The following is a 15,903-nucleotide window of genomic DNA, read 5'->3' as shown; positions in this document are numbered from 1 at the left end:
AACCAAATGCAGGATTTACAGCAAACTGCCTGCCATCTGATTTGAGTTTCCCCATGATCCCCAGAAAGAGGGACTACTGAGTTTCTTATCTATTATGCAGTCTCTCCAAGATCTACTGACTATCTAAACTCTAAGTCCTTCTCTGCCAGTTAAATATTAGTTAACGCTATATTTACAAATTCTGACCTTGGCTGGGTCTTACACAGAACAGGTATTCCATACACACAAATTTCATGCCTCCATGCCTTTGCACATGTTCTTCTCTTTGAACAGAATAGTTTTCAGCTCTCTTGGGTATTTTGACAACTCCTATTCTTTTTCAAGACTCAGATTAAGAAGGGCTTGGAATGCCAAGTTGAGCAGGTTAGAGTTTATCTTGGGAACCAGTAGTCTCTAAAGTCAAGTGTGTACAACCTAGGGGGTTTATATATAGGATAACCTACTTGGGCGTAGGAAGAAAATATTACCACTTCTATATTTGTTATCATATATGTTAAAGTTTTATATATGCTGTTGTAGATTTTATAACGTATTATAATATAGTAGCACATGAAGCTGATTTATACATGAATAAGTACCAGATATTCAGAGGGTATGCTAGGTATGTGAAACTTTTATTTATTTATTTTTTTTAAAGTTTATTCATTTTGACAGAGAGTGAGCGTGTGTGTGCGTATGCGCAAGTGGGGGAGGGGCAGAGAGAGAAGGAGAGGGAGAATCCTAAGCAGGTTCCACATTGTCAGTGCAGAGACCAATGTGGGGCTTGAACTTACAATCCATGAGATCATGACCTGAATCGAAATCAAGAGTTAGACACTTAACCGACTGAGTCACCCAGGCGCCCCTTATTTTTCTGTTAGTAGGAATGCACAATTGAAATTAGAAGACCACTGCTACTGACGATAGAAAACCATCACAAAAGTTTTAATGTGAGGGAATGGCATGGTTAAAAAACTGCCTTGGTATCACTGACACTAAATGTTCTCAAGCAATTACTGGAAATCCATTTGGAGAATTCAGTGATGGAAAATATTAACCAGGCTGAACATTTTACCAGTTGCTTCAGTGTCAGATCTCGCATGGCAGTAATTGAATTTGTTAGTTACAGAGTGCAAAGTTAAAGGCAAATGATCTGACTCTAAGTTACAGCAAGGGAAAAAAGGGAACACTTGCCTTCTTTCTTGAACTTGTGTCCAAAGTGAACTAGCCTACAGTAGAAGTATGACTTAGTTCTCTTTCTTAGTGGGTACCTTTTATATGCGCTAGAATTATGCTATGTGGTGGCAGGGGGCACAGAGGAGTTCGAGCAGTGATTATAAGAACTCACAGCCTACTGGAGAAAACTCATGTATACCAATAACTGAAAAGAATATTCAAATAACAAATAACTGCAACCAAGGTGCTAAAAGACAAGGACAAAGCACCAATTCTGTCTACGTGTAGGAAGACATATAGGAAGGCTGCAAAGAAGCTGCAAAGTCAAAGAAAATAGGAGTTTGTTTAGTGGACAAAAGGAATAAAAACACTCAAGGTAGAGAGAAGTATGAACAAAGGCCTGAAGGAGATAAGAGAAGGCCATGCTATTTATATTTAGAAACAGTGCTCCAGGCAGAAAAAACAGCAAGACAAAATCCCTGAGAGGGAAATGAGCTTGGTGTGTTCAGAAACAATAAAGTCAGTGTTTGGAGGACAGTAAACAGAGGGGAGATGAACAGGAGGAGATGAAGTCATAAAAATAATAAGGAGCCAGATCAAGTTGGGTCTTATAGACATTTAAGTAGTTTGTACAAGATGAAAAGTCACTGATGGGTTTTAAGCAGAGGTGTGTCAAGGTCTGACTTAAGTTTTCAGAGGATCACAATACAGAGGTTTCTGTATTGCAAACAGACTGAAGGGGAACAAACTAGAAAAATGGGAGGTGATACTCAGAGACTGGATAGGAGATTATAGAAGAATCATTGGCCCTGGCCTGGTTTAAGGGTGTAGGATATGACCACAAATAAGTGATCAAGTCGGGTAGAGGATAAGTTTGTGGTTTTTATTTATTTTTTAATTTTTAAAATTTTTTAATTTTTTTAAGATTTTATTTTTAAGTCATCTCCACACCCAACGTGGGGCTCCAAGTCATGACCCCAAGATCAAGAGTCACATGCTCTTCTAATTGAGGCAACCACGTGCTCCAAGATTGTTGACCAAAGTCAAGGACCTAAGTTGCTAATAACAGTAAAGTTTGCAAGTGATTTACTCATTTTTACTCTTACATGCTTTCTTAAGAGAGAAAGAAAAAAATAAAGTGCTTACTGAACTGGAAATCGTACAAATGAAGTTTTACATATATGAGCATCATATACTGTGTGGACTGCAATGAAAAAACATGAGGTGGACTTACTTGGCTGCTGCTTGCAGACCACAGGCTCTGATTATCTCAACTGAAATAGAGACAGCTCGGGCAGCAAGAACTCCCTCTGCTGTTCTTGGAGTACGCCTGTATTTTAGGCCCACATCCAGTAAACCTTAAGATTGAGGACAAAAGGAAAAAAGAAAAGTTAGTTGGCACAGTGTCTCTTCTACCAAACCCCAAGTCCTGGTCAGACTTGGGGTTTGGTAGACAATCATTAGGATTGCCTACAATCCTAATGAACAATAAGGGGCATGAGCAGTGAGATAATATGTCCATAGCCAGAATCATTTTATATTATTATACTTTAAGATTAACAAAGGTAGAACAAAAGTTACTATTTTCATTTCACATCCAAGAAACTATGGCTCAGAGACTGAACTGCTTGTCAAGATCACACAACTATCAGAGGCAGAACTTAATTCCAGATTTTTTAAACTTCCAGTTATCCTTATAGAATTGAGATGGACTCCAGCCTTTCTTCGTTTTTAAACTTTTCCACACTTACACTTCTATCACCTTTGTACCACCACCACCTGAAACATCCTTTACATGCCATCCTTTTACAAAAATTCTACCTTCGTACATTTCAGAGAAAGCTTTACAAGAGAACAGGGGTGCCTGGGTGGCTCAGTCGGTTAAGCATCTGATTTTGGTTCAGGTCATGATCTCATGGTTTGTGAGTTTGAGCTCTGTGTGGGTCTCCATGCTGGGAGCGTGGAGCCTGCCTTGGACTCTCTCTCTCCCTCTCTTTCTGCCCCTCCCTCACTTGTGCATGCATGTGTGCTCTCTCTCTCTCTAAAAAATAAACATTAAAAAAAATAATAATAAAAGGGGAGCCTGGGTGGCTAAGTTGGTGGAGCATCTAACTTTGGCTCAGGTCATAATCTCACAATTTGTGGGTTTAAGCCCCATGTCGGGCTCTGTGCTGACAGCTCAGAGGCTGGAGCCTGCTGCGGATTCTGTGTCTCCCTCTCTCTCTGCCCCTCCACCACTCACACTCTGTCTCTCTCTCTCTCTCTCAAAATAAATAAAGCATTTAAAAAATTAAAAATACTAATAATATAAAAATAAATAAAATATGTTTAAAAAAAAAGAAACAACAGAACAAGCTGATCAGTGACAGGAGGAACAACTCAATCTTAACCATGGCAAGATAAAAACCTCCTGTTGTGGAATACTCTCCAGCAAACATAGTAACTTGATTTAGAAGGCTAATTCTAGTTATCTGATGACATACTTGGAGGGCAGGTCATCCTAATGAAGCAATTAGGATGTAATTCAAAAGTCTAAATTCTAATTAATCTTTTCCAACTTTAAATCCTAACCTCTTCCATCCTTACAGTGAATTCCCAGTTCATGCTAACTGTATTCCACCAATCCCACATCTGCTCATGTTGCCTTGGAATACTAATTCTCTGAATACGCCTACACAACACTTAGGATTTATGCTGTGAGGCTTCTTAAATGCTTGCTGAAGTTAAAGGTGAAATGAGACAAACAATAGAGTCCCTGCAAATGTGAATTTTTTAAACTATAGGCAAAATTTGCATACAATACACTTATATATTCATTTTTCTAAGAGAAGGTAGATCATGGTTTTCATCAGATTCTTAAAAGGGTCTCACACAATATGAATAGTCACTACTTACAGAGAAAAGGGATATTTACATGTACTGACTTCAAAAGGGAAGGGCAAACCAGTCTTCAATTACCTGATGACTGGTTCCTCAGTTCCTTCCTGTTCTCAAGCCTGGGAGTTAAAGGGAGATTAAAGGTCTGTATTCCCACATCCTCATGGTGCTGCATGGTTACCATGGCACAGATCCTCGATAATGGCAAGGTTCCTCTGGCAACCATCTGGTCTCTCACGTTAGGATAATAGTATCTGTAAGCCACACAAGCACAAGCTGTTGTTGGAAGAATTAGGTGGATAAATTATTCAATTTGCCCAAGAGATCAGCTTTCGGTATCGAGTTATCTTTGGAGCCTGATTGCTCTGTATTTGTGGTATACAGCTGTGGTCCAATCTGACTGGATTTATTGCCCATCATGTGGAGGAAGTGCTTCATAAATTATACTCTATGTTCAGAACAAAGGCCAGCTTCCCACAAGCTTTCTGTTTGGATATCTGCATCTGACTTAGACTGCTGGGAGTAGCCACTTTTACGAACATACACCCTGGTGCCAGTGAAAGTGGTTCCAAATGGAGCAGTACCAATCTCTTCTATGGCTTCAGGCCTAAGTCCCTCAAATTTAAAGCATCCATTAGTATCTACTGTACTTCCATCTCTTGTCAAAACATTCCATTCTTTTTTTTTTTTAATTTATTTTTTAAATTTACATCCAAGTTAGTTAGCATATAGTGCAACAGTGATTTCAGGAGTAGATTCCTTAATGCCCCTTACCCATTTAGCCCATCCCCTCCTCCAACAACCCCTCCAGTAACCCTCTGTTCTCCATATTTAAGAGTCTCTTATGGGGGCACCTGGATGGCTCAGTCAGTTAGGCGTCCGATTTCAGCTCAGGTCATGATCTCACAGTTTGTGGGTCCCAGTCCCGCGTCAGGATCCGTGCTGACAGCTCAAAGCCTGGAGCCTGCTTCAGATTCTGTGACTCCCTCTCTATCTGTCCCTTCCCTGCTCATGCTCTGTCTCTCCTTCTCTCTCAAAAATAAATAAAACATTAAAAAAATTTTTTTTTAAAGTCTTTTATGTTTTGTCACCCTCCCTGTTTTTATATTATTTTTGCTTCCCTTCCCTTATGTTCATCTGTTTTGTGTCTTAAAGTCCTCATATGAATGAAGTCATATGATATTTGTCTTTCTCTAATTTCGTTTAGCATAATACCCTCTAGTTCCAAAACATTCCATTCTTGTATCAGTTTTAAATGAAACTTAAATTCACCTGACTGTTTTTAGGAAAAGTTTCTGGCAAGTATATGGTACTCTGCCCTAGTTCTGTTGATGCTGTTTCTTATTTTGAATCTATACTCTCTTTGTCACTTCTTGGGCGCAGGGATGCAAAAGAGGCTGAGCCTGTGTATTCACGTCAAGTCTGTTACATGAATGGATTTAAATTTTACAAAGACTACTCTTTTGGTGGTGGGAAGACCAGATTATAAGAAATGAGTTTAGAGGCGGGGAGACCAGTAAGGAGGCTATCAGTAAATTAGGCATGATATGATGAGGGCCTGAACTAAATAGGGCAGTAATAAGAAAACAAGTGACTAAATATTTAAGAGCAGTAGGAGGTAAAACTGATAGAACTTCACTTCCAAATGTAACAAGTGGTTAGAAGCATGAGATACAACTGCTCTCAAGAGCCTAATAATGTAGCAGATTTAAGTAAAATCTGGAGAAGAGTCACTAATAAGCCAGGTAATATAAAATAGGGTAGAAAGGATTGCTTAGCTTCCTTATAATTCAAGCTAAGCTTCCTTATAATTCAAACTACGATGTCAAGGGAAGGATGCTCTATGATTGTGCACTTCCTTTCTAGGCACAAAACTGGTTTCACATTATACCTGCACCAGATTTCAAACTGGACTCCACCTCCAGGCATGGGCCCCTGTGCAGAGAAGACACTCAGCAGAAGCCTTTGCACTGGAACTTCAGCTGGCAACAGGAGAGAGTGATGGTGCTCACTATTAAAGATGGGATCTGGAACACAGAGTGTGGTTGCAGATCTGAAAGGCTTCAAAGAGATTCCTTTGGAAAAGAAAAGCAATTCAGAATAATCCAACACATTTAGTGCTTTATCTGTAGCAAGACAGTATGCTAATATTCAATTTCAATTTTATCCTCACAAAACTCCTGTGAGAAAAACAAAGCAACTATTATTATTCCTACTTAACAGACAGGATAGGACATATTGAAGTTACATAGTGAATCCAAAGGTCTTAGAGTTAGTAGATCATGCACCTGATACCAGAACCTGTATCTTCTATGTTACTTTTATCAAGGTCTATTTCCATAGTAGCTATGGTCCCCCAAGGGCCCCATGATAATATGGAAGAAAGAGATCCCTTCATTGCTGGACAATGTCTAAGGGTTGCCATTTCTCCACATCCTTGCCAACACTTGTTAGTTTGATTTTTGTTTTTGTTTTTGCTTAAAAATTATTGCCATCTTGGTGAAAAGAAGTGGTATTCTGTGGTGGTTTTGGTTTTCATTCCCTAAATGACTAATGATGCTGAGTATCTTTTCATGTGCTTATTGGCGCCATTTATATATCTTAAGAGAAATGTCTATTTAGATTTTCTAAATATTTTTTAATTAGATTGTCTTTTTATTATTATTTGTAAGAGTTCTTTATATATTCTGGATACAAGTTCCTTATTTGAACCCTAAAATCAATACTGGCAGTGCTTTTGCAGTTATATGTGGACATACTGAGAATGCCAAAAAAATCTGAGCCACCTGACTTGATCATTCTCAACTGAGCTAGAACAAGGGGACACTCTGCTTTCTTGTTTTAGCTCTTAGAGATGATGAGACAATGGAAATGGTAGGGGGTAGTGTAGTGTAGTGCAGTGCAAGAATATCTGGCTCTGGGGCCAGTTGGATGGGGTCTGAATGCCAACCACGTTATTGTTACTGGGGCAGCCTCAGTCACTTAACACTTCTCTCTTTTGTAAAATAAAGAAAATAGAATCTACTAGGATAAGTTGTTTTAGGATTTACAACTATGATCTATGTGAGATATATATGTACATATTTCTCCTAAGAGCAATGGTTCAGTATTCCCTAATTCAGTGTTTCACGCTGTTATGTTATGTAGAATGTAACTACCTTGAATAATGAGAATCAATTGTATATGTATGGATGATAAGAGTGACCAGGCAAAATATAAATAATGGGTGGGATCTAGGTAAAGGGTATATAGAAGTTCTTCGTACTATTTTTGTTAACTTTTCTGTAAATTTGAAATCATATCAAAATAAAAAGCTACAAAAAACAACATAAGAAAGGAAAAATTAAAACTTAGTCCATCTTCTGTACTACCCAGGTAAGACTCGAAACATTTAGGAACTCAAAATTCACTCAGGAAAAAAAAAAAAAAAAATCCTAAGTATAGCCAATTAAAGAACCATACAAGAATGAGAAACCCTAACCTCCTAAACCTACCGTTTTCAAGGAACTCAGGTCCTTTTAGCACACTGGATTGAGAGTCTTGAACTGGAAAGTAGTACTGGACATAACAATCTGCTTCTCCCCAGACTGTTGCCTGAAGAGGGGCTAGCCCTTTAACACTCTCTATGTGGAGCTCAAAGTGATGCTCCATCAATCCATTTCTTTGGTCCTCTGCCTATTAAATGAAACAGAGATACTGGTGAGCTTTAAAGAAAAAAATATTCTTAGAATATTCCTGCTTCTCTACAAAATCTGAGTACAGATGAAGAAACAGTCATAATTAGCTGATACTAAAACAGATACTTAATTCTCATTGTGTATAAATCTCACAACTGCTCACTGTAATCAGATCCAGCTGGATTTACTCTAGACTGTGAGCCTAGGTCAATATTAGGAAATCCATAAATGTTTCAGTGCATTAAATAGAATAAAGGAAAGAAACATGACTATCTCAATAAATGCTAACAAGGTATTTGATAAAATTCAATCAGCTCCTGATTCTTAGTACATTAAGAATAGGACACATTAAGAATATCTTCTTGTATAAAAAATACATATGTGAAGCAAACAGGTATTAATTTACTTACTATTTTTAATGAAGGTTGGAATAACACCAAGACTACTCATTAATGGTAAGGAAGGACTAGTCAAGGAGGTCGTGAATATACCATTACTGAAAGTAACTACTACTGATAACAATTTAATGTTTTTATTATTTACTATAGCCAGGCACTGTACTAAGCCTTTGACTTGTAGTAGTTAATTTAACATGTATAGCTAACAACAGTGGAATAAGGGTTTGAACTCAGGTAGTCTGACTCGAGAGCCAAGGCTCTTTACTTCTACTCTATACAGCCTCGACAGACACTAGACAACTGATAACTGGGAATATTCAAAGGGGGGATTCAGGATTCAGATAAAATTGTATGATGTATATGTGTTTAACATTCTAACCATTAATCCCATGAATCTGGAACAGATTGCATAAGGTCTTTGCTTTATTTATCAGCAGTATCTGCTCCAAAACCTTCCTCAGGGAAACAGAAAACTTTCATTTTGATTCCCCAGAAAAGAAAAACAATCTCAGCAGCTACTTAACTTGGCCATACAGTATTACAGTAATAATTCAGTTCTGTAGATGCTGAAATGGATGAGGGACATGAGTATAGGAAGAAAAACTATTTATTTATAGATATCTAATCTTTCAGAGAGTTCTTTTATGCTCATAATGAGTAACATTTTCTAACTTTTGGTATGGAATTTAATGAAAACTGAGTCTACACTGCAAAGTGAGGGCCATATATAATACCTAAAATAGACTTAGGAATATTATAGATAGGTTTTCTGTGTTTGTGCTTTTATGTCATTGTCAAATTTAAAAAGCTACTATTATCTATTGGTAGACACTAGTATCTAATAGAAACAGTAAAGAAAAGTTTGGAGTTCATAACATACAAATAAACAATAACCTACTCATAGACATTTTCCTAATAGTTCTTTCTCTGTCATAGACATCACATTTGTCATTCAGATTCAGATTAGAAAATATAACATACTTAAATCATGTGGAAACTGAGATTTGGCTATGCTAGTAAAGACACCAAAGGTAAGATAACAGTAGGACATGACATAGTAGAATGAAGACTGGACTTTGAGTCAGAAGGCCTGTGTCTGAACAGTGATTTTCTCATTCTTAGCTATGTGACCCTGGACAAGTAACACAACCTCTTTGATTCTGTTTCATCACTTAAAAAGAGAATGACAATGACTCACCTCATGTAGTGTTAGGGAAATAAACATGAAAAAGTGTATCAATGTGCTTTCTCAATTGTCCAACACTGTACAAATTATTTTTAAGAATTTACTGGTAGAAAAGCAAGGAACTTCACTACAACTTTCCAACTGGATTTGGCTGAGAAACAGAGTAAGATTTGCTGGCTTACATTTGGAATCATTCTCAACCTTCTGCCCCCATTTTCCCCCCTTTGATTATCTTAAAAAAAATTTTTTTTTTAACGTTCACTTATTTTTGAGAGAGACAGAGACAGAATGCGAGCAGGTTAGGGGCAGAGAGAGAGGGAGACACAGAATCTGAAGCAGGCTCCAATGCTCCGAGCTGTCAGTACAGAGCCCAATGCGGGGCTTGAACTCACGAGCTGTGAGATCATGACCTGAACCGAAGTCGGATGCTCAACCGACTGAGCCACCCAGGCACCCCTGATTATCTTTTTTTTAATTAAGACTTTTTAAATGCAGTTTTACATTTACCCCAATTTTTTAAAAGGCAATTAATTAACCGTTAGTGAATTAGAGGATTAAGAGGTGGCTGTCCAATTAGAGTTTCTTTATAGATTCAAAAAGCTCAGAGGAACACAGATATACATTTAAATCATAAAAAATAAATAATTCCTTTAATCTACAGCAAGTATTAGGGTGCAAATATGTTTCTTTTCACTAATGAAATAATGATCTGGGGCAATGGTTTCACTAAAACATGCAAGATAAAATGAGATTATGGAACTTAAAATTTGGCAAAACAATAGATCTCGTGCGCTCACCACACACACCAAAAGGTAACAAGGTGAAGTGACTGATAACGTTAATTGGCTTCATTATGGTAACCATTTCATAGTGTTACATATATCAAAACATCATGTTGTATACCTTAAAATGAGATTATGGTTTTTATAAATAATCAAGTGGTTAGTGACTACCATAGTAACAGATGCTATAGACGGCTGGTCCAGAAAATGGGCTGGCCTAGGGCTTAAGGGTGGAAGTGTTCCTTCTTCATTCTTTAATCTTTGTAGTGCCATTATCTGATCTGAAGAACCCATGGCTAAAAAGACGCGAAGACTCCCATTTTGGTGGCCTGAGAACACATCAATCACAGGCATGTAGCTGTCAACAGCAACAACTGGGTACTGAGCATCAAGCAGCAGGCGAGAAATTTTGGGATCTCTAGAGGAAGAGAAAGTATGAATGAGCAAATAATAACCATCAATCATGTCTCAGTGTTGCTGCTGCATTTCCTACTTGGCTTATTTTCTCAGTTTGTTAAAAATGGGTCTACAGCTAGAAAAGTAATAGTGGTCTGAAAAAACATCATTCTACCGTAACTCATCAAATAAAAATTCCCAGGCAGATAAGTTCTAACGTAGCAATCTGAAAGCAGGGGATGTGTCTGATTTATCTCTGTTATCATCATGACCCCAAGCCCAGCATCTGGGACTGAGAACTATCCCAGTACAAGCTTATTGAATTGCATTATTTTACAGTGTGTTCAACTTGAAAAAGTATGGACTTCGGTGTCTGGCAGATAAGACTTGGATAATATTACCAATAACATCTTCCATCTATAATCCTTCTAACACTGCAAAGGTTGATATTATCCACTATTAACAGATTTAAAAAGTCCAAATGCTCATCAGACCATGCTAAATCTTAGCTCTGCCACTTAATTGTTGGATGACTCTAAGTAATCAACTTAACATTTCTAAGTCTGTTTCGTCTTCTGTAAAATGTAGGTAATAAAACTTCCTCAAAGGGCAGTTAGGACTAAGTCGAGGAAACAAATATAAAATACCAACTACAATACTTAGTACACAATAAGTGCTAAGTACCTGGTAGCTATGATTATTTTATGCTCTGTCAGCGAAGAATGGGGTCTAATGAAATGAGAAGGGAAGGGAAATACCAGACTACACTAATATCACAAGCAAAAAAAGGGGAAAAAGCCAAAGCCTACAGCTGACAGTGGCATGATTCCAGTAGCACTCCTTAGCCTGACCATGCTCTCCAGTGCTACCATCATAAGTATTTCACTGTTCACAGAAGGCTTACCCATTTATTTTCTCACTGGATTGTCACAATTGTGCCACAAGGGAGACAGGGGGTCTATCATCACCCTCATTTTACAGATGATGAAAATAAAGCCAGAGAGGTTGATTTTTTCAAGTCAAAGGACAAGCTTCCTCATTTGTAAAAAGGGGATAATGATAATACTTCCTGGGTTATGGGAAGGCTCACATGAAACAGTGCACACTAAAGTGTTCTCTGTAAAATGTAAAACACAACATTTAAAACACAGCACCATGAGAAAGCTCTTAGGAAAGAAGTCAGTGCTAAAATAATTAAAAATCAGTACCTTGAACCAAAACAAAAAATTAACAGTCTGTAGTAAGGACAGAAATAACCTCCAGATAAATCAATACCCTACTGAGTGATAAGTGAGGTACAGTGATCAAATCTGTAGGTCCAAAAGACAATACTCAGTAGAGAAATCATGCAGATAGCTGATGGGAATAATCATCATGTTTTTGTGACAGAGATAAACCATTAATTTTGTGAGGTGGTAACCTTTGGTAGTAGAGCTTCTTGGTGAAGCAGTAGAACTCTCTGGGTTCTAAGCCTGGTTCTACTACTTACAATAAATATAACAAGTTATTTAAATCCTCTGTGCCTCTATTAACTCATCTGTAAAATAGGGGAAATAAAAGTTACCTGCCTTAGAAAACTGTTGTGAGGATTAAATGATTTGATGTATGAAAGGTTCTTAGCATAGGGCCTGAAACATGGTAAGCAGTATCTGTGAACTGTTTTAACATAGAAAGAGCAGCCACTGTGGTGACACTGAGAAAAGTCCTCCAAGGTATTATTGGGCTAGTCATGTTTGCAAACCCAAAGAATTCCTCTTCAGTCCAAACAAAGTTAAAGATGTAAAGTAAAGAATACTCCAAAAGATCCTATTTACTTGAATGACACGTAAAACTGATGGAGGGGGAGTTTCACCAGCCCGAGCAACTTGTCCTGTCCTGGGCTCTGCACCTTGTTCCAAGTTTCAATTACCATCACATTGTTCTTCAGCCTTTCCAGGTATTTGGAAGACAGAGAGACAGGAATCACCTGGGGAGAGGAACAATCAAAAAAACAACACAAAAACCAACACCTGAGAAAAAGGATCAATTTATACTTTTATTCAACAAGTACTAACTGAAAGCCATGCACAGTGCTAGGAACTGAAGACATTAAAATAAAACCCATTCTGTATTCTCAAGAGAAGCTAGTCTGGTGTAAGAGACCAATTAAGGCCAAATACAAAATGGTAATAGTTCTCTGATGACAAAGGTCATATAGATGGGGCTTTGAGGACACAGACATATCAATGACTGCGCCTGCTGCCTCATCCAAGCCTTTCTAAGGCAAAATGACCTATTTGTAAATCCCTGCGGAAAGACAGATGTTTTTCTGAAAGAAAGATGGCTACTGACTAGACAAGGGTTGAGCACCTAATCAAAGGGCAGCCAGCCCACTGGTTGGATGCAATGGCCTAATGCAAAAAGCTCTGCCCAATCTTCTGTCATGGTAAATAACAAGTCAACTGTTCATTTGGATTTCCAATGTAAAATTATTTGAGAACTGGCCAGCCAGCTGGTAGATGAAAGAGAAAGAAAAGTCATGAAGAGAAGCAGAGATCTGCAGCCAAGAGCGAGTCTGTTTCCTTAATGGCAGAATGAAGGGCCCACCAATTTGAAGTGACCTAAGCTGCAGTATAACTGCATCAGCAGAGAAGAGATAAGCCCCATGATGAAATCAATAGAACATGAAAGGAAAAAGGGTGAAATCAGAAATTAGGTAAGGCAAGATGACAGGAAGACACCAGAAGAGCAGAGATCCTGAGCAGACCTACTTTTGTATCCATCTAAGAAACTCCAATTACATAAGGTACCTGAGCACATTTCTGTTCTGTGAAACTAAAAAAACTAAAACATAGCGACCTAACCTACAAAGGAGAGATTTCAGAGAAAGCTGCTGGCAGAAAGTAACACTAAATTCTTAGGGATAAGCAGAATAAAATTAATGTCTAAAAAGTTCTACCTAATAGGAGTCATGAAGGGTGAGGAGGAAATGTAAGGCAGAGGAAAAGCACACGAAAAGACACAGAGGTAGGGAAAAAGAACATTTAGGAAACTGCAAGTAGCTGAGCATAGCTGGACTATCTAGTGTAAAGGGAAGAGTGACAGGAGTAGAGACTGGAGAAGTACAGTTAGGCAGTTGTCAAATGGGCTTATAGTCCAAACTAAACATCTTACCTACTCTGAAGGCTATGGGGAATTACTGAAAAGTCTAAACCAGGGGAATAAAATACTTGGGTTAATATTTTAGAAAGATCATTCCTATTGGTACAAAAAGGAATGGACATGGAGAGACCAGAAACAGACTAGACTGAAGGCTATTTGGAATGAGAAAGAGGGCCTGAATGAAAGCAGTAGCAGTCGGGTTGAGTGAGAGGATTTCGTCTGGAGAATGAAGTTTGCAGCATCTATTGGATTTGGTGAATAATTATGTAATAAAGAATCAAGGATACCTTTCAGGTTCTGCTCGGGTTTCTGAGTAGATTACAGTATGAATTAGGGCAGATAGGAGGAGGAGGAGGAACAGATTTGGAAGGAATAATAAATTCAGATTCAGACACATTTGAATTCCTTCTTTCATTTACATACCTTTACTGAATACCTGTGATATGCCAGGCCGTGCATTAGGTGCCAAGTGTAAAGTGCTTTTGAGACATTTGGGGATGATGACCAGCAGTTACACAGAGAGATCAGAAACCTGAGGGAATGTCTGGCCTACATGGAAGTATAGATTTGGAAGTTATCTTCATAAAAATAATAGATGAAGCTATGAGAGTGGAAGGAGTGACCATGGGAAAAGCGGGTTGGTTTGGAACAGTGCCAAGAATAAAAGTAATGCAGAGGAGTACCAGTAATTAAAGGTAAAAGAAAGGGAGAAAGGAGTGCTGGGGCCACCACTCGTTTCCTAGTTTTCCTGCTGTCCCAAAGACCAAAAAAGAGCTGTTGTTGATTCAGGAAGAAAATAAGAGAGTGGAGTTACAAAAATCAAGAAAGGAAACTATTTTTTTTTTTTAAAGTTTGTTTATTTTGACAGAGCAAGAGAAGAGAACATAAGCTGGGCAAGGACAGAGAGAGGGGGGTAGAGAGAGAGAGTCCCAAGCAGGCTCTGCACTGTCACCATAGAGCCCAATATAGGGCTCAACCTCATAAACTGTGAGATAATGAACTGAGCAAAAATCAAGAGTCAGACATTTAACCAACTGAGCTGCCTAGGCTCCCCAAAACAGGAAACAATTTAAGCAATAGCATCAAATTCTACAGAGAAATCAAGCCAGATAAGTATTAAAACAAGTAGAGAAATAAATTAGAGAAAAAATTAAAAAAACAAAAAGCTTGGAGATACAGAAAAGAAAGGGGAAAGTTTAGTTCTAGAGGAAGGATAAAGGAATAGAATTCAGAACTCAGGCAAAAGAAACAGTGGGAAACCACAACAATTGAGACAGAAGAAAATGAAGACATAAAAAGTTTTAAAATGTCGATAGTGTCTTTTCCTCTTCCCATCCCACAGTGGGAATGGATCTGCACACCAGCTAATTACAAAGGTCTCTCCCAGTCTGAACATTCTAGGTTTCCTTTATAATGGAATTATGATCTGGGAAACATACTTGTCTCCCACCTCCATATGGCCCTAATAGATATAGAAGGTTAAGATATGTACAAAGTTACCTGAGAAAAGTTGAAGACTGGTTGTGTTGTGCCCCATGCGATGATAGATCTGGTGACTTCCTCTGTGCTGAAAAGTTTGCAATTTAAATAAACATTGCATGGCGGAGGTTTGTCAGATTCTCCAGTAATGAAATCTTTCCCATCGACCACCATCAACAGCACATGCAACAGCAAAGCACTCTCTTTTGTTGACCCATCTGTCTGATTTGCTAAATTGTGAGAGGCTGGCACAGCCATGAAGGTTGAAGGATTTGGCACAACAGGGCTTGGTGACTTTGGGTTGGAGAGTATCAAATTCTGTACTTTCTTTGCAACTTCTTCGTGAATTTGATTTAGGTTCTCTGGATTTTTAGTACAGGTAACATGTTGATCAGGTTCTGATAATGTCTGATCTGGACTTGTAACAGTACAAAGTGGGCCATGTTGGGTGCTGTTACGTAATTTAGTATTCACACAAGTGAAATCCTTGTTATGTATAACAAGCTCCACAGTTACCTATAAAAACAAAAGGAAGAGAGTTAGTGGGCCTTCTGAAATCAGAATCAGAATTTTGGAGCTAGAGGCAAATCAGATTATTAGAAAATAATTAACTCATTCTCAAATACCATAATAGTAGGAACACTAACAGTCTGTATATACATTACCTTATCAGGATTAAGAAAAGCTAGACAGATGATTTGTCAACAATATAAGCTGAGCCTAGAACATCATCTTGTGCCAGAAAATAAGGATATGCTCAGAAAAGGATGCAGATATATCAAAAGAACACAGAATTCAGTCAAAGGAGCTCA

General features: G+C 38.1%; 1 protein-coding gene across 3 annotated transcripts in view; it reads right to left on the bottom strand.

The window, feature by feature from the left end:
• The window catches only part of C2CD3 (C2 domain containing 3 centriole elongation regulator), a 144,106-nt gene that overhangs the window by 73,010 nt on the left and 55,193 nt on the right, over positions 1 to 15,903 (bottom strand). For all 3 annotated transcript variants that reach the window (XM_007080858.3, XM_015537004.2, XM_042959531.1), the window contains 7 exons: positions 15,113 to 15,607; positions 12,286 to 12,437; positions 10,247 to 10,493; positions 7,527 to 7,707; positions 5,924 to 6,107; positions 4,114 to 4,286; positions 2,390 to 2,513 (listed from right to left, as the gene is read on the bottom strand). In XM_007080858.3, coding sequence (XP_007080920.2) covers positions 2,390 to 2,513; positions 4,114 to 4,286; positions 5,924 to 6,107; positions 7,527 to 7,707; positions 10,247 to 10,493; positions 12,286 to 12,437; positions 15,113 to 15,607 — 1,556 coding nt within the window. The remainder of the gene's footprint in view (positions 1 to 2,389; positions 2,514 to 4,113; positions 4,287 to 5,923; positions 6,108 to 7,526; positions 7,708 to 10,246; positions 10,494 to 12,285; positions 12,438 to 15,112; positions 15,608 to 15,903) is intronic.

The sequence above is a fragment of the Panthera tigris genome, chromosome D1 (assembly GCF_018350195.1).
Source record: "Panthera tigris isolate Pti1 chromosome D1, P.tigris_Pti1_mat1.1, whole genome shotgun sequence".
Classification (NCBI taxonomy): Eukaryota; Metazoa; Chordata; class Mammalia; order Carnivora; family Felidae; genus Panthera; species Panthera tigris.
This window is presented reverse-complemented; position numbering and strand designations above follow the sequence as displayed.